Consider the following 23226-nt stretch of genomic DNA (forward strand, 5'->3'; position numbering starts at 1 on the left):
CCGGATGCGGACGATAGGATCAGACGCGGCTCGGTTTAATATCAGACGAGGCTTCCAACGTTTAAGCGTGCACGGCACCGGAAAAAGAACCGTTCACGCGACCTGGAGATAAATTTCGTCTTCTTGGGTGTAACCGACGGTTTTTTCATCACAAGAAATGTTTCTTTTAGCACAGATTCCGGTGGGAAGGGCGGAGAGGACGGAGTCGTAGGAGTCGGTGGCCGGGGAGAGGGCGGAATCGAGGTCCAAAGGAGTTTCCGGTGGAGGCGGAGAGGGAAGTAAGCTCTACTTTCTTTTAACATCTAGAAACTATACTAGGAAAGAAGCTAAACGCCTCGTCGCTTTGGCCGAGTGGTTAAGGCGTGTGCCTGCTAAGTACATGGGGTTTCCCCGCGAGAGTTCGAATCTCTCAGGCGACGGATTTCCTTGGCTTTTTTTTTTTTATTTTATTTTCATATTTCCTCTTAAATATAATATCTTAACCCCTTTTTTTTTTTTAACATAGCTGGAATAGCGACTTTGATCTCTCTAAATGTGCAAATAAAATAAATTGTTTTTCCTTTTTTTTTTTTTTTGCTTAAGGAGGGGGGGGGGGGGGGGGCCAGTACCGGCGAACCAAATGGCGACTCCACCGAGTAAACTATGCGGGGGGGGCATCCAGTCCCCGCATTTAATCGACGCCCGCACGTTTTGAACCTGAGCCACTCCGGTAGAATCTTAGCCCCATTCCAACCGTGCTACCACCTTGGTGGTAATGCCATAAATTGTTCATTGGATTAGAAAAATGAACGGAACTTGGCCTCTAAGGCTCAATTGATGGATTAGGCTTTTTGGAACATCATTCAAATAGTAAAACACCAACAAGATCATGCTTGAGTCAATAATCATCTTATTTTTAAGTAAGATGCAAGCGAAGCTGCATGCGTTTGGATCGATTACAAGAACCACATAAAATTCGCAAATCGATGCCCTTGCCATATTGTTTTTGATACAAGGTTTGGTCTACATTCAATCAGCAATAAACCAACATCACCAAAAATTTGCTTCATCCAAGAAGAAATAGTATTACTTTATTTAATTAATTACTTGTGTGATACATTGATATACTAGGGCATATTATCGGTTTTTATCCACAAAATTTGCTTGATACACAGAGAACCGAATCAGGATGGTGTAATGACCAATAATAATTGGGAAGGAACAACAGCTCTATGAGGTCAGTTATGGTTGTCTCCCCCCGGTTTGTTGAGGAGAGGCTGCAGAGCCTTCACAACGATCGTCATATTCGGCCGGAAGTCGGCTTCATACTGAACACATAGTGCTGCAACTGCTGCCATCTGAACATCACAAACACACACAGATGATGTATGTATCCATGGAACATGTTAGATACTCGAGGATTGCAAATCCCCAAAGTGGATAAAACTAAGAGGGAGGAAAAAAAAATCTTCCTCTTAAGATATAGAGAGCCTTGCATTTGTTTTGATACATATAGATTGCATCCACAGGTAGTAAGTAGATTACACTTCAATCCACAAGTAGAAAGGAGAACAATCAGATACCTTTGCAACAGCTTTTGGTGGATAATCATTGTTTAGCTTAGGATCCACACACTGTTTCACTTTGTCTTCGCTCAACCTTGGAGTTGCCTGCATCATCACATAATTCAAGAGCAAAGAAGAAATAACTATAGTGATGATAACACTGTGGAGAGTGGAACCTACCCAAGTAACAAGGCTCTGTTGTCCTTTTGGCATTGTATGGTCTACAGGCTTTCTTCCTGTTAGAAGCTCTAAAAGAACGACTCCAAAGCTATAAACATCACTTTTCTGTGTCAATTGTCCTGTCATTGCATACCTGCACTTTAGCCATATAAGAAATATAGAAGAAATTCTTTATCATCATCCACAGTTTATTATTGTATGAGTTTAGTTTATGAGTGAAAGCTACACAAAGTCTATATTGGAGGCCCTGCATCTGATCGAACTTTGAATAAGAAGTTTCTCTGTTTCATTATTATATATTATGAAGGTCTGGGAATGTTAGTCTGAACTTGTTCCAATTTGCTAAATTTTCACCAATTTTTACTGTTTCCATCGATAGCAAAGAAAAGTGGGGAAGGAGGGAGTACTGAAAGCTAAGCTTACTCTGGAGCATGATAGCCGAAAGTTCCTAGAACTCGAGTCGAATGTAGACGAGCTGCTGTGTCAGGAGACTGGTTGGTGAGATTGAAGTCAGCAATTTTGGATTCATAATCGTCGAAAAGAAGAACATTGCTGGATCTGACATCCCGATGAACAATTGATGGATGGACTTTTTCGTGAAGATACTCAAGACCTCTTGCTGCACCATAGGCAATCTTCACTCTTTGATTCCAGCTCAGGACAGGTCCAGGTTCAGCACCTTGCACTCCTTTCCTCCCTGTGCCAGAAAATTTTCCCTAATGTTAACCTTGATCGATAAAATCGCGCAACCTGTTGATAGGATATAAATCCACTACCATGTAAAACGTCATGTAAAGACCCATTGGTTGCAAACTGATATACTAATATCCGATTGTTTGCGTCTAAACAGTAGCCCAGCAGCTGAACGAAATACTCATGTTTAAGTCTTGAAACCATGGATAACTGCATCAACCATGATAAGAAGGAGATAATCAGATTGAGGTGAAGTTAGTGCCAAACCATGCACTTGCGACGAGGATAATGGAACAGTTTCTGCTATGCAAGAATTACCTGAGCAGTGAAATCTGAATCGGGATCGCTCGAGACACTAGGATCGAGCTTCTTTATGGCAGCAGGCTCTCCTGTACTCAGAATTGCATGAAAAACCTTACCATAGGAACCTTCCCCAATCAAAGCCTTCTGGCCAAAATTAGAGGTTAGTCGATTCAGTTCGGCCAACGGTATTGCAGGTATCTCGATTGGCAAAGCTTTTTGTGGGGCGCCATTTCTGGCAGGATTCGGACCTCTTGGATCTCTATCATGACCTAAATAATCAGTCAGCAATGATGCCTGTAAGTCATTATCTAAAATTTGCAAACACCTACAGTACGAATCGATTCAATTACCAATTCAATCCATATAAGTTGAGAATCCTCATAAATCTAGCATGTTTCATAGTGGCTAAATGCATGCATTGGGTTGATAATTAATCTGGAAGCATGCATATCATGTTTGTAACAAACATTGGGCACCCATCAGTATTATAACAAATGGATAACCATTTAGCATGCAGCACCTGTTCAGCTAACAACTGTGGCTACTTCCACATTTGAGTTTCATGAGCAAATTAAGTATACAAACAGAGCTCTCTTCAGTATTTCCAAGTTGGATCGGTTAATGCAAGAATGTCTGAACAACATCAGTAGCCTTGTGGCTCATATTTATCAGGAAATTCCAAGAGTCTCTAAAGGGTTCAAAAGCATGTCCCAAACGGTCACATAGCGGCGGCCTGATGCATTCCTATCATGATTATACCTTCAGCAATCAAGAACCAACATTACATATTTGATACTTAGAAAGTTATTAGATGGCTCTGTATCTCAATGATGCCGCTATGTTGAGAACAACCTCTTCACTCCCTTTTCAAGAAACCCCGAAGCATCATTCCATATGAAATAAAAGATCTTTCAAAAGACAAGCATTAGTTGCTTGCACCTAGATATCTATATTACCATCATTAGAGCCGCCAAGTTATCATAGCTTCCATCAAATCTTTGTGCTTATAAAGGAAAACAAGCTCGATCTCAATTATGATGAACAGCTGATTTGGTTCTAAACAGTTTGCTCTCGAAAGCAGTAGATGAGCCGATATGCAAAGGAGGGATTTTACCTGGAACATAGCGGTTTGGTGGCGCAGCATGTTGGCTAGCCGGTGGACCAAAGCTCTCTTCCTCGGCACCTCCACAGCAGAACATGTCCAAAGTTGTCTGCACTCAAAAATCCACAATATGAACACCTTCGCAAGATCACTTAAAAATTGATCGCCAGAGCAACTTAAAAAAAACCAATTCCCATATTGATGAAAGAGGGATCAATCCTGCAAACATAACAAGAACTTAGTATCGAATCCATCCCTTCTTTATATAGTTTCCAATGCAATACAAGCCTCTAAGAGATACCCACTTGTCAAGCCAACCAATTATCACCTAACGTTAATTATTTATTAACACCCAAAAATTCAATGAAACCTAAAAGGAGAAGAAAGGTCTCTAAGGTATGAATCATTGAGATCCCAAGAATTTAACAATGCAGTGTAGGTGCAGCCAACCATATTGCCATAACAAGATTCTTCTAACAATCATCAGCCTATAGAGAAAGGGAATGCAAAACTCACCAAGGATCAATTAGCAGAGCGATTCAATATTGAACCAAGGCTCCAAAACAAAATTATGAAACCAAAACTTGAGGAGGAATTTAAAAGAAATGACAATTGGAATCTAATATCAAAGACCTCCACCCCGCCTAAAGAGGAAAGGAAATGTAAAAGAAAGAAAAGGAGAGAAAAGAAGTTTAAACGGGAGGAGAGTTGGCAAGGGAAGGTGGTGGAGGAGGAGGAATTGGTTAGAGAGAGAGGGAGGAAGAGAGGCGAGGGGTGGCGTCGCGCGTTTCGCGGGAAAATCGGGCTTTTTTGGTTTCGAAGCGGCTTTCGACCGCTAACCGACCGCCACCTTAGCATGGAGGCATGCCATCGGACGTGCATGCACGTCCCACGTCGCCCAGCTGTTTTATATTTCGGTAAATCCTAGCTGCTTTATATTCATAACCCACACCAAAATTTTTCACCACCACTGACACGGGAGCTCTGTGTGAGTACTACAATAGGGTGCGAGAGTGGGCGCAAGTTGGAGGGCATGGGTGATATATCTCATTAATTTTTTTGAGGATTTTTTTTACATCGATACCCTCATAAAAATCAAATTTTGCATGAATATTCTTCCATATTGATATTTGTATGTATACACTCCTAAAACACTTGTTTTGCTATTCTGTTATTTTTTTATCCTTGTCTTGCATATGTACCCATGTCATCTAACGTCGTTAAAAAATTAACAGTTTCAAAATAAAATAACTAAAATACTTTTAATGAGTAGATGTGTAAAGAAAAAATATTTATAAGGCAATCACGATGGAAGACAAAAAAAGTAATTTCAAAATCCTATTTTATTTTTAATTAAAATAAATATAATTTTTATTAACGGTGTTAGAAGAATTATTATATTAAGGGCATTTGTGCAAAAACAGTATTGTATAAGAATACAAAAATACATATAAATTATAACAGGGTATTCATGCAAATTTGAATTTTAGAAGGGTATTCATGTAAAAAGTTCCCCTTTTTTTTTCTTAGGTATCGGCGGATTAAAAATTTATCAATCTAAACCCAACCTTTATTAAACAGATAATTGGCCATATCGAATCAAGTTAAACAGACTAGATAGTTAAGTATGGCCAGCCCTAATTTGGGCTCATAGTTTTAGACCTAACTCGAAAATATTGAATTTTTTGTTTTCAGGACTAACAACCCTATCCAAAATATTTGCCTTCCAAGGGAATTCAGTTGCTGGTAAGGATAACAATGTTTCATCTGCATGTACAACACAGTGACCATCCGAAATAAGTACTGAATGTGGACCACAATTTTTCATGATCAGATCCGATTTCATTTACATGTGACCAAATAGAACGTAAATGAGTTGATTTGGGTTGGCTCGTGGACAATGGGTCACCATTTGCTCAGTGGCCCATTTACTTTAAAAAAAAAAAAAAAAACCTTATAGACCTTAAATAAGCTATCTGTTAATTATATATTAAAAATACTTCATTGCATGACCATCATCCCTGCTCGAGTTCCCATGCTTAATGATTGGTGGGATGATCAGGTGCCCACAGTGGAAAATACAGTAACTCTGCGTAGCGATGAAAATATATATATATACAAGGATCGATGAAATGAAATGATATATACTGCGTACGATTACATTCAGAAGTTCTGCCTTTTGGCCCAGTAGTATGAAACCTTTAGGTCCCTCCTTTATGGGGGTCTTATCAAGATAGGTAGGCCTATATATATCCCTCTCCCTCGTCTCAGACATAAATAAGTAATTTTCCACGACAAATAGAGGAGTTTAGGCCGCAAAAAGACACCGACCCCTACTGAAATTTTGTTTTCTTTACCTACGTGTGCACTGTGTCGGCACTGGTGAAAAGAGGCCAGCTTTACTGAGTAAGTAGGAGCTTGCCCGATGCTTGTCTGTGGGCCTTCTCTGCTGCAAGTGCTTGTTGGACCCAACCTCAGTTTTTCGAGAGAAGGTTAGGCTTTGTTTTCCAGCGGCCACCCAACGGCAGCGGAAACATAACTCAGTCGACTGAGTCGTTTTTTATATCATCTGACATTTTGGAGAAATTGTCTAGACAAGTTTAACTTGTATTTCACACCCATTGTTATATTTACTTTTACTTAATCTGGCAAATTGCACTGACGTTAGAGTTATATGAAATAAAAAACCATTTTTTGACCAAAAAAAAAAAAAAAACCTGTGGAATGGGAAGTGTATATATATAGATCTATTTATCGAGCGGACTAGGCCAGATATGGGATAGGCTCAATCCAAGATATAACTTATGCATTTATATATATTGAACTTGCTGATATCTTTCCACATGGTAGCTACTATCATACAATAAACTAAGATTCATATTATACCAGACACACTAACAATAGTATTGAATTGCACACTTTTTGCTCATCCTAGTTGAAAAAACAACTACAATTAGTAATATCCAAAACTCTAATTGCCCATGTGTTATTATTATTATTTCCAGTCTCGGGATTGATTTCCTCTCACTATGTTTTTAATTAAATTTACTTTCCCTCTCTCTATATATATAGGGGGAGAAAGAGAGAGAGAGAGAGAGAGAGAGAGATTAAGTGATATCTTGGATGAGATGAGAACCAGGTCTTGGCCTACCTTTTGCTAAGATGATGTTCCACTTTGGCTCAAACCAGAAATAACCATAATACATGCTGTTTTATAAATTCTGGCATATGCAAGGATGAGATGTCGTCAATCATCCACTTTTTTCTCGTAACAATTGCTGTCACACATTCATTCAATTTTTAGGGAAGGAAGAAGCAGCTTGGGAACATTTATCATAAACGAAATTTATTTGTAACAACTCAGGACTCTATCCAAAATGACTATCCAAAAGATATTATTATTTGAAATTTTTAATTTTACATAAATATCCAAAATCTACCTGATGAATAACTAATATAAAACTAAACTCATGTCTGTACGAATTCTCACACTATCACTCAATGTTCTCGGTGCCTCCTGAAGGAAACAAACAAGGTGGGCCGCACTGCACCACGTGTCTCTGGACCTCTCCCTTAGAGTCCGGTCAGAAAGTGGGAAGGAAGACGCACAGGAGGAAATCTCGCTTCCGCCCCGTCGACCGATCCGACCGTTAGCTTACACTAGTATTTTGGCGCGACGCCCAGATGGCCGGATAGGCCTCACCTTTCAAACTCTTATTATGGCGTGGGATTATTGATACTTCCACTCGAGCCTTTTCTTATTCATACCCATGCTGATCTTCTTACCCAGCCAGAAGACCCAAAAAATTGGTGAAACAGTCAATCACCAAATAGGAAAATTATTATCCTCAAGTTATATATTGACTTGGAATAACTTTATGAATAATAATCGAAGAGTCAATTAATCAGATTTTTTATGATTCTCAAATTTTCTAATTTATTCATAACCATGTCTAATTTGTATAAACAATAAATTAACGATGGTTTCATTGTTCGATGCTCATCATGTTTTGTAGATATCATCTTTCTCATATTTATTTTAAATAAATATATAGTTTTATATTATTTCTTCCATAATATTTAGCTCTAAATTTATTATGCCAACTCTAATTACTTTCTTAATATTTTCTTCCAATAATCATCAAGTTAATCAATCATCAATCTCCATCCATTTGGACGATTATTGGATTTGATAGTCGATTTTGATGTTTTATAGTTTTATAAAAAGTCTTCGATGCTAAACAAATATGTAAGATAAATCTATGATGCACCAACCAATGATATCATTTAACATATTATGATCAATAATAAAATATTCAAAAACTTATGTATAATAATATTGGTTATAGAAATCGAAACATATAATGGTAGGTGAATATTAGGTGATTGACCAACTTAAATAATGAAAAACTAGAACATCTAATTATAGAAGAAAATGATATTAATAAATAAAGAACGTTAGGTTGCTAATTCGACCAGTCAACTAATAAAAAAATATTCCACTCATACCTAAAACATAAAGAAGCATTCCCACCAAAAAGAAACCTAATAAGGAAGGATAAATATCAAATATAGAAGGGAAAAGGGAGAAAATCTTGCATATAAAAAAACAGGGGGCAGGTCGACGTAACCATAACAAAAAGGAGGGGGAAAGAACATAAGAAGCGCGCCTCCATGCAGTAGGTTTCCTCTTTCTCTCTCCTCTTACTCTTATCCTTCTCTTCTTTGGAATTTTCCTCCCCTGTAAGAATGAAATCTTTGGAGCCTTCTTCGGCTCGGAAAATTTCTTAGGGCCAGAGAGAGAGAAAGAGAGGATGGAAGAAGGGGCGGAAGAGAGGGCGCCGTTGTTGGAGGGCTGGGTGGCCGCCGGCGGCGGGGGGGCGGCAGAGAACCGGGGACGGAGAAATAATGTAAACTCAATGCGAGGGGTGTTCATGGCGAGGTTGCCGGAGAAGGTGAAGCAGGGGGTCGACCCGGAGAATCCCTTCCAAATCGATGTCTCCCGGATGAAAGGCTTGAGGGATGGTTAGTGCCAAAGATAAATGTCTTTAGATTTCTACAAGAGTGGATCAAAGTTTTCGACTTTTAGGTCAATTTTGGAACATGTGTTTGGTGTTTTCTTGAAATTTCACTTCTTTTATAATGATTTATAGTTGCTCCTGCTCTAATTAGCTCAAAGCTTCAGTTTTTTTTTTTTTCATTTGGTCTATTTGTGTTTTGTTTAATGCAGTCTTAGCGAGTTATAAAATGTGCTTCTATTAATGTTTGTGGGAGTGAAGTTTCATGGTTGCTTTTCTTATTTCTCCATCTGAAATTTGATTTACAGTTTTGGATTTGCTGTGTGGGAATTCAAGAAGCATCTCAAAATTGCTCTTTCTTTGCTCTTCTGGTGGTCTTTGGGTGTTTGAATTGAACAGGTTTTCTGAAAGCAAATAGTCCAATTTTGTCGGGGACCGCCTACGTTTCAGTATTTAAAAAAAAAAGAAAATAGAGAAAATGGTTTGAGTTTCCCATCTTACTTTCAAAATCATATAGTATTTTTTTATGATAAGGGAGGCTAAAACAGAGTCACCCGGCTTTTGTTGAAAATCAGAAGATATTAACGGCAGAAATGGAGAGTAGAGATGAGCTAAATGGAAGGAAGAACTAAGGGGAAAGGCAGGTAGAACAGAGGAGGACGATGCTCATAAGAATGGAATGGAGATATTGTCCTGAAACATCATCTTGTCCATCTATTGATTGTCATAAAAATCCAGATTATCTATAAAAAAAACTTTTTTTTTTTGGAGAAAATCAGCTTCTGCTGGCCGCTGGAATTCTTGACTTTGCCTGTTTATCTGTAAGTTCAGAAACCAGTTGTAGGTTTTTAGAATTATATGATGTGCTATTAACAGTCTAATGCTTGCAAGAATTTGTCTTTGGTTTATTGGAAGAATTTTTATATCTTTCATGTAATGTTTGTAATGTTGATCTTGAGTTTCAAAATCATATGATCTTTTTCTAACGGTTTCCTTCTTTTTTTTCTGTCAAGCTTCTGCCATTCCTCCCTATTCTGTCCAATAAGTTGCTTCGACATTATTCTGAGTTGCCTAAGATTTGTGATTCTTTTCCCAACTATAAGCTCATTTCTACCTGTAATTCAGTATTGCAGCGTTGCTTTTGTTTTTCAAAATTGCTTTATCTTTTGATCACCATTTAGGCTCAAAAGTTGATGTTGTTTCTCACTTTTTCACCCGACTGTCAATTGAGATGCCTCTTCTTTGTTATTTCTTTCAGGAGAGAGAGAATACTATGAAAAACAGTTTGCTACACTTAGATCTTTTGAGGAAGTTGAGACTATAAATATTCCCAATGAATACAACAGCGATCAAGATCTTCAGGAGCAAGCCCAAAGTGAATCTGCAATGAGAATATCAAATTATGCAAATATTGCTCTGTTGGCACTAAAGGTAATGTAGTTCTCCTGTTTTTTTTTCATTAAGCTATTAAGATTTGATTTATGGCATGATGTTTCGAGTTTATTATTTTGCAACTGTATTTGTTGTTTCATCTAATGACTTCAATATTTACAACGAAATGCAGATTTATGCTACTATAAGAAGTGGATCCATTGCTATTGCTGCTTCAACACTTGATTCCCTGTTGGATCTTATGGCCGGTGGAATTCTTTGGTTTACTCATCTATCAATGAAGCATATAAATATTTACAAATACCCAATTGGCAAGTTGCGCGTGCAGCCAGTAGGCATCATTATATTTGCTGCCGTCATGGCTACATTAGGTATATTTTTTTCTTCTTACGTGGCCTTTGTACTATTCTAGTTGGATGGATTACATATTCAGCATGACACCACAAAAGGGATTACTGGAATTTAGTTTCTCATATGTAGGACTAGTTATAAGTATCAGACCCATAACTAGCCATAGAAGTCTTATGGGATGTAAACAAGCTTTAAACTTCGGAACCCATAACTAGCCATAGAAGACTTACGGGATGTAAAAAAGCTTTTTATGGTTGAGAGACAATAATAAACTTTGAAAACAAGGATAAGATAGAAACCCAATATAGGTGGAACAAGGCTATCATTTATGAATAAAGTTTGTACTGCATTCTATGTTTCTTAGGTCATTCACGTTTAAGAGTGGTTTTATGTGACTTGGCAAGTGAAGGCCTATTATATCTGCACCATGCCATGTGAGAACCCTAAGCTCCAGCACTTTAATAATTTTGTCTATAAAAAATAATATTGTAATACCCTTTAAATAAGCACAGAAATGGTTAGCGCTTCATGATTTATATGTTATTAATGGTTCTCCCAAAAATGTTATAATCTAAACAGTAATGCTATTTTTCTCATGTTTCCAGGATTTCAAGTTCTAGTTCAAGCCCTTGAACGCTTGATAGAAAATGAAGCACCTGAGAAAATGTCCCGTGCGCAACTTGTGTGGCTCTACTCAATCATGCTGTCTGCCACTGTGGTAAAACTAGCTCTCTGGCTTTATTGCAGAACCTCAGGGAACAAGATAGTCCGGGCCTATGCTCAGGTTTTGCCAATGACACTCACTGATTTAAGTTGCTGTGACATTTTTATTTTGATTTCTTTGACATCAACTACATTCGTTCCGTTTTAAATGGCTAAATATCATTGGTATTATCCAGGACCACTATTTTGATGTTGTAACCAATATTCTGGGCTTGGCTGCTGCTGTTCTTGGCGATAACTTTTATTGGTGGATGGACCCTACTGGGGCAATTGTCCTTGCAATTTATACAATTTTAAATTGGTCTGGTACTGTTTGGGAAAATGCAGGTTTCTTTTCGTAACTTGATCTTCTGGTTATTCTAACATGACTTTTATGGACTATCAACTACCTTTATATTCAAGCTTTTTGCTCTAAGATATTTTCTTGAAGTTTTAAAACATCATGATGTTGTCAAATAGTAGTCCTATTATACCTTGCCCTTTTATTTGGAAATGTACTTTCTCTATGATTTAGTCCATGATGAAGATTATTACATTAGCCAATCAATAGGAAGTTTGTTGAATCATGTAAAGAATAATTCTTAAAATTTATAAAGAAAGTTTCTTTCAAGAACTTGACCTGAAATTGTATGGTATGCATGTGTTCAGTGCACAAACTTTAGAAGAAAGAATAAAAACATGTCAAAGAGATACTATGTTTATTGCTAGCAGGGAATCAACAATAAAATTGTGACAGCTCCTGGTTATTGAACAATTAGTATATCGGAAACTTTTTATTATGGCAAGTCGCCATCTATTTAATATCTGCACGTGAACTTAATTCTTCCCTTTCTCATATGTTTGTTATATCTCCAATCATGCATAATTCAAACATATTGTGCTGTACTACTTCATGCAGTTTCACTGGTTGGTCAATCAGCTCCTCCAGAGGTGTTGCAGAAATTGACGTATCTTGTTCTAAGGCATGATCCTCAAATTAAACGTGTTGACACAGTTCGAGCTTATACTTTCGGAGTCCTCTACTTTGTGGAGGTTAGTCAATAGTTGTTGTTCTCGTAAGGTCTCAAATAGATGAATATGCAAACAGGATATGTTTTTGGTATAAAGATGGTAAAATGTGTATTTTATTTGTTTTATCTCACTTCTATCAATTGTTAGCAGAAATTTGGTGATATTGGAAGACAAAACTTAGAATAAATCAAAAATATATTTTTGATATTTGCATATTCTAAAGTTAAACTCGCATATTATACTAGCTTCTAAACTCTCAGTCTAAGCTTTATTTCCCTGTAGTAAATGCTACAATATCATCATTGGATATATCTAAATAACATATTTGGGCAACAGGCAATCAGTGAAGTAAATATCAAACAAGATAGACCACTGAAATGTTGGCTTCGTTTTAATTCATTGTATATTCAACGCAACTAATGAAGCAATCTGAGAGTTTCTAGTGATCCTTCCTGAAAGCAAGAACATAAATGTTGTCTTTTTGGTCTTCATAGTTTCTTTGCTAGAAGTTTACTCATTGCAATGTTAGTGTATTTTTGATGCCATATAACAGTCTTTTCTATCATTGAAACCCAAATACTAAATCTAACTGAAGAATTTTAAGAGACAGATTATTTACAAACCTATTTATGTTTCATCATTCAAAACATAGAAATACAATTGCTATACTAGGAGTGTAACTATGCTATTGTGATTCAAAAAACTAGTTTATTGCTGTTTTTTTACTGGTTTTTTATGTTGTTTCTATCTTATTAAATGGCGTAGTTATGAATAAGAAACTTCACTAGAATAACCATTTTGGCATATAAAATATGAAAAACCATGGCTAATTTAGTTAAGTAGCTCATACGATAAAATATTGTTTCTAACTGGAATGCCAAATCACTTGTACCATTTTTTTAAAAGAAATGTTAGATGAAATTACCCAACCTATTGCTGAAACAATTCGCAGATAAAGTTGCAGGAGAGAGAACATGAACACAAATCATAAACATAGACCAAGAACCATTTGGCTTTGTGCTTATTGAAGTCACTATGAGGCTAGTCATTGCTTGTGCTATTGGTAGCTACTTTAAAGAGGAGTAAGATTTTATACATGGTTTTCTTGATTTCGAAAAAGCATATGTTAGTGTTGTTGGGGGTAACATTTGTGCGTATTAAGAAAAGAGGTTATAAAAGAACAGGTGTTTGTTGAATTCATATAACATGTATTCTATCTACTATATTAAACCGATGCTTCACATGAGGCTATCTATATCTAGAACAGATTGCAGTCCCTCTCAATTTTCTTCCTCTGTAACTATGTTTTAGGAGAGAAGCAATAAAAGATACGCTACCTACAGGCCTATATCTTTCGAACTTACATATTACAAAAATATATATGGCGATTTCAAATCTTGTCCATAGATCGTATATTCCTACAATTGATATAACCATATTTATGACATGTTTGGGGGTCCAGTTCAGAAATCTTTTGTGGTTGTTCATTTTGCATGCAGTGCAGATATGTCTTTACAACTGATCTTAGGGAATGAAAATGTTGAGTAGCATGTCAAAGAGCCGAGCACCCCAGCAGCATAACATTCTTGCTCTTCTTAATAGAATTTTGTGATATTATAGTTGTTGCATTCTAATCTAACTTGTTTGAGCTCTACATGCTGGGATAGGTTGACATTGAACTTCCAGAAGATTTGCCTTTGAAAGAAGCACATTGCATAGGAGAATCGCTACAGATAAAGATTGAGGAACTTCCAGAAGTCGAACGGGCATTTGTGCATCTTGATTTTGAATGCAGCCACAAGCCAGAGCATTCTATTCTTGTCAAGCTGCCCAGCAGACAGCCTTGAGCTCCAAGCATTGCTTATTTTTAGCTGTCTTTTAATTCTACACATCATAGTGGGACGTCCAACCCATTAACCAGAGATGAAGGTGCGCGTACGTGAAAGGTTCTTCATTAATCAAATTTCAGCTGTTTGAAGCCAATGCTAATTAATTTCACCAGCTTGGTTGTAGTGTGTTATTCTAAAAGGTTAAGCAAGACTAGAAGTTTTCGGAATGAGAACATGCGTATAAAGACTACGTCATCTGATCTTCAATATTGTATGTCGTAAGTCGGAAGGTTTTAATGATAACCATGTTTGATTTGTACTGAGATTAAACGTCCTCTGAGGACTGACAGATCTCTTTTGAGTTTTGAAATATAGAGCCCACAATTCTCAATTGTTCTGCATCTAATTCTAATTCCTTTAGGTAACTATTTCAGACGAGAATGACCTCTGTTATAGACCCGTATAAACTATAGATCCGGTTTCTTGTCCCATACGTCTCCCCATGCTTACCACCAAGCCAATACAACATTTTAGAAGCATACTACGGATTGCAATGATATACCATACACAGGACCTGTTTGCCATGTAATTTAGTGTTTCCAAGTTTACTGTAAACCAACAAATAAACCTTGAACTAGCATTTGCACCAAATTCCATTAAAAATTAGGAATTATAAGTGCATCGTCGGTCTTATTTCACTGTCATCCCCCCCCCCCCCCCCCCCCCCCCCGCGGGAGAACTTTTCATTTCCTTGCTCATGTTTAATAACAGATTAGTTAGTACTCCTTGTACTTGAATACATGCATCAAGTTTTCCACATTGAAACAAGAACCAAGAAATTATTTGAAGAAATCTGACAGCACCTCACTGATTTTTGTACTGTATTTCTAGAAATGGGTCTTCATAAAGTTCCATCAGAAATTCAAAGTTGAGGAATATTCTCGCTAAAAGTGAGAAACATTACAACCTGAAACCTTAGAAATTCCATGCTTGCTCAAATAAACAAATTGAAATACTTTGTCCTTCCTATTTAAATCTTATTTTTGTTGGCTGCTTATCCCTAAAAGATCCATTCTGCTACCTCAGTAAGATGCCCTCTTGTTGATTAATTGTTGCACTACAAAAAAGCAAAGCAGAGATCAGCACTATGGAAGGACATTAGAAGAAAGTAAGTAAACACTGTAAAGTAGTAAAAAAAACTTAGGCATGTATACATTCATTGAGGAAAAGTCAAATTGTTGCAAGTCACCGCAGAGGGAACATGTTCACTCTGAACGCTTGTTTTTTATATAACAATAGTCTGCTAACAGCCATATGTAGTCATTTTAAATGGCCCTAAGAATGCAGGAACCAGTAAGCTCCGTTACATCCTTGGCCTCAAAGATTATACATCATTGTGTATATAGCTTAGAAACCCTTCTAATATATCTTGATTTTTAAACAATTCACCAAAGCATAAACTATAAGCTTCATCATGAAATATGCTTGATGTCTGATCATTCATATCAATCATAGTGCCCACTCTTGTTTCAATGACAAATCCAATGAATGATATACATACTAGCAGTTGGTGGAAAAATACTGAAACAAAAAAAAAAAAGAAATTGAACTAGAATGTATTAAATTTACTGTTGTATCATCTTGATAAAAACATTCATGGTTGTGACCAATTACAACGTCAAGGATGTGGAGAGTTCTTTTTTTTCACTATCATATAGTCAACTTCCTGAACCTCTCTACCATCTCATGAAACTCTTTTTCTCCATTAGAAAGATTTCCAACTTCATTGGCATAATTCCTGTTGCAGCCCACTGTTTCTCTACATTCACTGCCCACAAAGTCTGAAAATTAATACCAAATCCATCACAATAGCCCTAAACCAAATCCATCATGCCTGGTTCTGGCTGTCCATTTCGTGCCGCCGCCTCCCCCGCCACCCCTCTCCGAAAAAAATAAATAAATTCCATATCATGAAACTTATTAGGATTGCAGTGGTTGATATTACTCTGGCTGTGCATAGGGATGGCATTTGTCTCTTATGTCATAGGGCCTGCCGACACTTGGGTAGAAATTTCATGAATATAAAAAAGCAAGCATGCATATTAAAAGAAACAACAGAAAAAGAAAAAATCGTGCATAGCTTGAAAAGGTTGTCAGTTTGGTGATCGTGTTTACCAGGATCTGTACAGTCTGGGCTTGACTACAAAGACAGAGAAGGAAAAAAAGGAAATGGAGAAACATGCAAAGCTAGAAGTGGCATTGATGTAGTGGCAGTAGTAACTGATAGTCTCAGCATATAATGCAATTCACCCTGACTATCGTGGTTGGTGTATGAGTCCTTCATCAGTCATATGTGTTAAAGACAATGTGTACACACTTGCAGAACAGAATTTAATTTTCAATCTGTTGACTAACAAATGTGCAAGGTTCAGACATACGAAATTATGAGTAGAATTATTTGCTGCAAGAAAAATGAGAAGCAGCAAAAAGAAAAGAATGGTTCAGACCCCCAGATATGCTAGGTTGATACATGTGATGAGTAGCCTCAATGCAAGTTGAGTTTTGAGTAGATGCATGTAATTAGCAAAAAGGCATTTTGCATAAAATCCATGCCATACTTCAACAAAATTCTTGACTACTACAATAAATAAGTATTATTCAACAATTACTAATTCACTGTGTCCTCCAATGAGAGTTTTTGGATCCAGTCTTCCAGCAAAATGAGATGCAAACTGGCCAAGTATGGGAACAAAAACCACTTCAGTTTAGTTGCAAATTGATGCTTCTAAAAGCAGATGCTTATTTATTATCCAAAGACGGTCGCAATATCCTAGAAAATGGCAGCTACACTGAAAAGTAAAATCCCCAATATAGTTCATTCAACAATATGATATGATATAATATTTTTGGCATGCTGATCTTGATGTTTCCTATCAGTCTTAAGAAACATCTTTTGTGACATTCAAGGTTTTTTTTTTAGCAGGGAAAAAAGGTAAATGACACATGCAAAGAAGCAGATAAAGGATTAATAGACCATGAGGGTCCACTGATTGCCATGAGCAAATCTCAGGTGCTTTTAATAACATAGGGGGAAAAGAAAAGAAACTAGTAAAAAAATAATTGGAGATTTAGCTAATTACTTTTAGTTCGCTTCAAAGTTCTAAACCATGCAAAGAGCACAAATATAATTGATTTTCTGGATTGCTCTTTGTTCAATTTATTGATCACGCGCATGCACATTTTTTTTTAAAAAAAAAGAAGCAGATTAAAATGCCAAAAAAAACAAATATAAGCTTTCATTTGTCTTCCCCCCCACCCCCCACCCCCCCCAATGCTACATTGGGAAGCAACTGAAATTTAATTTTTCCTTCCTGTTGGATATGACTAACTAATCAGATATAGCAATGTACATCATCAAATAAAATTGTATCTCAACAAACCCAACAGCTTGTTTTACATTGACTGTATTGATCATGTATTTTACCTCTTCCCCATTAATTATTACACCCAGGAAAGTTTACGTAATCCTGAGGAAAACATAAAAGAAACCTATACAAATCCAGTGGAATTGCTATCTCATATTCAATATTATCTTACAAAAACTAATTGCTGAGGCTGCAGCTGATGTTATTAAAATATTGAATAAGTCCATAGAATCAATGGTAAGATCATGCCGTTGTTTTCTCTTCATGATGACTGGTCTCGATGGTTAACATCGGATCCGTAAGACTTCTTCTTCTTAACATTCCCATGTTTTTTTGCTGTATACACATATTATCCCCAACCTTAGCAACTTAAAAGGAAATTCACCAAGTCCTCCTAGACAAATAAAGAAGTGGTCAACTAACAACAAAACCAAAGATTCGAACCCTGTATAAGCTGTATGACCATTGCCGAACATCGCAACCCAAGAGAGCTATGTGTGTGCTTATTGAGAGAGTACACTCATTCTGATGGTATTCAGTCCTCGAACCAATTGGCAAAAAATCAAGATGATGCTTTAAATTGAGGATCCACACACTTGATCATAACTTAAATCTAAAATACTTATAAACCAAAAACTTTTTGAGGTTATTCATCCATATGGACATAACATAAACAACACTAATAGCACTATCATGTTAAAATAGAGGATAATATATATAAAGTTTGGGATCCACATTGTTGCATTTTAAAGCGTGTATAAACTAAAAATCAATTGGTTCGGGTGTTTCTAAACCATAAATCAAATTAAAAAAATTGAATCGAGCCATTAAAACTGTCTATTTTGACCAGTTCATGCAGAGGCAACTAACCCTGTAGACATAGAATTTTGGTTATAAATATTGTGCACGTAAATAATGATCAACTGGATGGATACTTAATTCAAGACACAGAAGTCAACTATCTCGAAGAGTACACATGAAAGCATGTATAAACTAAAAATAAATTGGTTCGGGTGTTTCTAAACCATAAATCAAATATAAAAATATTGAATCAAGCCATTAAAACTGTCTATTTTTGACCAGTTCATGCAGAGGCAACTACCCTGTAGACATAGAATTTTGGTTATAAACATTTTGCACATAAATAAAGATCAACTGTATGGATACTTAATTCAAGACACAGGAGTCAACTATCTCGATGAGTACACATGAAAACAATTAAATCTTTTGGAGAGTAACCTATGTATGAAATAATTTTTAAATCGGTTTTCATTATTCGACAGAAAGGTTTATTTGGGTCTGTGATCTATTCGAACCACTTGAAATTTTGTTCACATATATTCTAAGGTATGTAGAAGTAGATGGACAATTTGAATCATCAACTTGCATGCCCACACCATCTGTTTTGGCACAAGGCAACATAAATTAGTTTGCTTTCCTCCAGTTCAAAGGAGAACATATCCAGTCCTCTTACTTTGCCAGCTACTAAATTTAAATCCAGATGGTCCCCTAAGCATCCACTTTGAATATGATGAGAGAGAAAGAGCAAGAGACACCATTTACACCTAGCAACCCCACCCCCAATCGAGCCCAATCCTGATCCATCACCTACTGCACCTGCTCCGTCCCTCTCTTTCTTCTCCAAATTCCCCTATCTCCTCCAGCACCTTTATTCTCCATCACCCCTACTAAACCAAAAATCCCTTGTAATCTTGGTGTCAACCACAAGCACCACCATGGCCATTAACAACCTCAAATCTCAAGGATCACTGTGCAATGAAGCAACAACCATAGTGAGGGAGTCCTAGGCCTATGGAAGTGGAGATATCATGTGAGGGAGGTTAAGGCAAAAACAGGAAGAGAGGACCTTGGCGGGTAAGTCAAAACAATGCTAATTATGGATGGGATAGCAAAGATAGGAAGACGGCATGCATGGAGGATGAAAATGCAAGCATAGAGAGAGGGATCACGAGTAGCAAGATCAAAAGAGGGAGACTGGGAGAAGGAGAAGTGCACAACCAAAGGCTTTGCCTTTTTGTCTCCTCTCTAATGTAGCCAAGATTTCTATGTCCATACTATCCAACTACATATCTGACCTTCCAATAGTTAATATGAGTAGATATTCTATCCTTCTAAGAATGTAGGTCCACTTCTCTCTTAATATACACAAATATATGTAATATGTATACATGGTTTATATGAGTAGAAATCCTCTCCCTCTAAGTGGGCATTTGATTTTTGTTATTTTATTTTCTGTTTCATTGGGTGAGTTTGGCATTTAACCTTGTTATGTTTTATGTGAGAAAAAAGATCATCATAATAAACAAGTATAAACACCGATGGTATCACCCTTGCCACTTAAGAACGGGGTTGTGGGTTTGTTTCTAGTTAGAGTCAGCCCTCAGGGGTGCCATGGATATAAGGCAGAAAGATGGAGATTGGCCCCTCCTGATCTCAAAACAAGAGAGAGAGAGAGAGAGAGAGAGTATAATACAAGACCAGAAAAATATTTATAGCAGACTCTAATGACAAAGAACATAAATCAATGAAGTTTTTCAAATAATAATAAATGGTGTATAACTTTAGGGTGAAGTTTAGTGACATATAACCATGATACTCTCTACGCAATATTTGTTTGTCTGTCGTGCCACTATATTTGGCTACAACTCGATGCTCAAAAACCAGAAAGTTGCATGGTTCATCTTACACTCTTGAATAATTGTAGGACTTAAAAGTAGTACTCTACAATATTTGGCATTATAAAACATTTCTGATCTTCCTATTTCAATGATTATTTCTCAGTTTAACATCAGTCTTAAACATAAAAGGCAATACCAAAGCTTTTCTGCCTTCATATATAGGTAAAAAGAGCCAAGCCTCAAAAATTTAGCACCAGCATAGTGCAACAGATACTTACAACACTTATTATTAAGTTAGGGCCTGTTTGGAAGCCTGGATAAATTACCCCTAGAATAGCCTCTTATATTACAGAAGGTGAGGATACTGTCTCACACTGACGAGAAGAGAAGAATCTTAGTTAATTCGGGAAGTCCCTGGATCAAGCAATCCCACAAAACATAGGATACTTCCCTCTGTTTGGAAAGCCATTTACATTATACTAGCTCATAGGGATCAAACTTCTCTATATTCGTAAAACTCTCTCCCCCCATTGCAGTACTTCTCCTCAAAATCTCTTTTTTAGGCCATATATGGATTTATTTCATGGAAAAACTGTCCAATGATCACAACAAGGCCTTAAGATCATCTCTTCATGCAGAAATAGACAAGCTACAATTAGATGCTTTAATGACCATTATAATCCCTCTCAATTTTTCATGCCTATGCACATTCCCTTCATAATTACCAAATCCTGTGGTCATTTATCCAGATCAAGTGACTAGATCAATAACGTGTTCATAATGCATAACCAAAAGCAATATAGTTATCATAGATAAATAGATCTCCAAAGTTTGTCATCCATAATGCCACACAAGTCAAATCTTCGAAGGTCTTTCCATCAACTATCAACTTATGTCCCATCATGACTTATAGTACCATACTTGGTGAAAGAGGATTTCAGCAAACAACTAGAAGAGAATATGGTCTTCCAAGATCACCGACAAACAACAATGAATCATACCAAGAAGCCAACTTTGAGTTCTTCAGAATATGCTATCCATGGAAGCAACCCTATAAAATCTTTCTTGCGCAAGAGAGGCCCCAAGATGAAAAGGTAAACAAATATGAATCCCCACCCCCACCCCACGAAAAAGAACTCTAAATTCCTCATCAAGGTGATATTTTACTTGGATTAGATTGGCCAACAGAATGTTTTGACTGGTTATGGACTGAAGCAAGGGGATTAGTAAGCGCACAAGCTTCCTCCAAAAGCGAAAGCTAATCTAATGCATAGTGGCTCGATAAAACAACTCACTCGAAACGATAAAAGAAAGCCCTAACCACCAGAAAGTCAGATAATCAAACAAAAGAACATCTCTTATTTATTAATAAAAAACCCTAAATTTGAGACAGGGTTAGTCGTCATACCATGAACCGAAATCATCATATTTCCTATGATCAGCTGGTCTTGGGATCAGGCATGGGAAAGAGCCCTGCTCCGGCGGCCCCTCTCGGGGGCGAGAACCCCAAGAACTTCTGGAGATTGGTCCGGATACTAATGGAGCAAAGGAAGTAAAGAAACACCATGGAACAGTCAGTGGGATCGGTCCCCGGAAGCCCCCGGTGACTCATCTTTAGCACCAACGGGATCGGCGAGAAGGGGAGCTTCGCCACGGCCCGTCCCTCGAACAGAGAGTTGAGGAGGCCGAAAACAACGAAGAGGACGGCGGCGACGACGGCACCGGACTTGAACTTGGAGAGAGAGAGGTCGCGGGTGGACTCCTTGAGGCTGGTCTCAACCCGGTCCATCTTCTTTGCCCGGGAGGAGGGCTTCTTGGAGGAGGCGGCGGGGGCCCCGACGGCGCCACCGGCGGACGAGGAGGAGGAGGAGGAGGTGGACTTCATAGATTCGAGCTTCTTGGAGGCCTTGTCGATGGAGGAGCGGAGGGATTTGTAGGTGGAGGTGCGGTAGATGAGGAGCCAGGAGATGCCCTCGCAGAGGAAGGCGGTGCAGACGGAGATCCCCACGACCACGAGGCTGTCGGCGTAGCGGAACGAGGAGAGGACCGTCGCCATGGCCGCCGAGCACGGAGCTCTCACGATCGAAGAGATCTCTTGGTCTCCGTAGTCCTCGTCCCGTCTCTTGTTGGGGTTGCGATCGGGAAGTCGAGTTGGTTTGGTAGTCTACTTACATCCGGAAAGATGGGTTCGATTGTTCCGCAATCATACGTTACTTATGATGCTTCACGGGCTCACGGCGAGGAGGGGTCATCATTAGGAACTAAATGCCGTGCAACCTTGTAAGGGTATCGCGATCATGGAGCGGTCGGTTTGGATGACGGCTTTGGTTGTTCCGCGGCCCTACATCGCGCGGTTCAGTTATTATTAGAACTGATGTCGGTATTTCAATCCCCGACTTTTGTTCAAGGTTCACAACCCCGGGGAAGTGTAAATACTAATATGTGTCTCTTGTATTAGTTAAATAAAAGATTTCTCAAGATCTATACCATCTCAAGAATTTTACTATGCTGCAGATTTTTTTTTTTTAAGTTGACAGCAGTCTCATCAAATCAATTAAGAAAAATAGAAATAAAATCTAGGATAAGAAAAGGAGAAGAGAAAAATATATAACTGTTCAGTGTTGTAGACTATATTTATGTAATGTATTCTATCGAATCAATAGGAGTAATGATCTTATACATAGAAGTTAATGAAAAAAAATAGATGTGTCTCCACCCTTCATGATTTTATAGGAGAACACCAACATATTGGTTCACGTTTTGCTACTCCATGAAGGAAACCAGAGATTATATAACAGCGAAAAATGAGAATGCATGTAACTACGAGCTAGATGGTTGAATAATGAAGAAAAATAATTGATCAGATGAGAGTCATAACCATCGTTCTTTTCTCTCATATGCATCTTCATGCCGGACATGGGTAAGTAGATGAAAATTTCCAATAAAATTGTTAATTGTGCTTTTAGCGGAGAGTGTGTGGGAGAGGAATGGGGGAGAATTGTGAGTTAGGCTCCTA

At 37.6% G+C, this 23226-nt stretch overlaps 3 protein-coding genes, 1 long non-coding RNA gene and 1 other non-coding gene across 5 annotated transcripts; 3 read left to right on the plus strand and 2 right to left on the minus strand.

Annotated features, from left to right (window-relative positions):
• Window positions 1-84: 84 nt before the first annotated feature.
• On the plus strand, window positions 85-2571 carry LOC113463138. The gene is made up of 2 exons (XR_003386877.2): window positions 85-278; window positions 2104-2571. It is a non-coding gene; the product is annotated as an uncharacterized LOC113463138 (long non-coding RNA).
• On the plus strand, window positions 338-419 carry TRNAS-GCU. Its single transcript has one exon. It is a non-coding gene; the product is annotated as a tRNA-Ser (tRNA).
• On the minus strand, window positions 1045-4032 carry LOC103713703 (probable protein kinase At2g41970). Its single transcript, XM_008800716.4, has 7 exons — window positions 3835-4032; window positions 2736-2989; window positions 2501-2627; window positions 2148-2421; window positions 1725-1857; window positions 1563-1649; window positions 1045-1337 (listed from the first exon to the last, which is right to left on the minus strand). The coding sequence occupies exons 1-7, from the start codon at window positions 3917-3919 to the stop codon at window positions 1218-1220; spliced, it is 1080 nt and encodes a 359-aa protein (XP_008798938.1). The 5' UTR covers window positions 3920-4032; the 3' UTR covers window positions 1045-1217.
• Window positions 4033-8475: 4443 nt separating this feature from the next.
• LOC103712998 (metal tolerance protein 4-like) lies at window positions 8476-14552 on the plus strand. The gene is made up of 7 exons (XM_008799744.4): window positions 8476-8847; window positions 10099-10271; window positions 10405-10603; window positions 11189-11367; window positions 11483-11633; window positions 12205-12338; window positions 13985-14552. The coding sequence occupies exons 1-7, from the start codon at window positions 8637-8639 to the stop codon at window positions 14162-14164; spliced, it is 1227 nt and encodes a 408-aa protein (XP_008797966.1). The 5' UTR covers window positions 8476-8636; the 3' UTR covers window positions 14165-14552.
• Window positions 14553-14973: 421 nt separating this feature from the next.
• LOC103712991 (calcium load-activated calcium channel-like) lies at window positions 14974-22388 on the minus strand. The gene is made up of 2 exons (XM_008799731.4): window positions 21619-22388; window positions 14974-15263 (listed from the first exon to the last, which is right to left on the minus strand). Exon 1 carries the CDS (start codon window positions 22264-22266, stop codon window positions 21649-21651), a length of 618 nt encoding a protein of 205 aa, XP_008797953.1. The 5' UTR covers window positions 22267-22388; the 3' UTR covers window positions 14974-15263; window positions 21619-21648.
• Window positions 22389-23226: the final 838 nt, after the last annotated feature.

Source organism: Phoenix dactylifera, chromosome 6 (assembly GCF_009389715.1).
Source record: "Phoenix dactylifera cultivar Barhee BC4 chromosome 6, palm_55x_up_171113_PBpolish2nd_filt_p, whole genome shotgun sequence".
Classification (NCBI taxonomy): domain Eukaryota; kingdom Viridiplantae; phylum Streptophyta; class Magnoliopsida; order Arecales; family Arecaceae; genus Phoenix; species Phoenix dactylifera.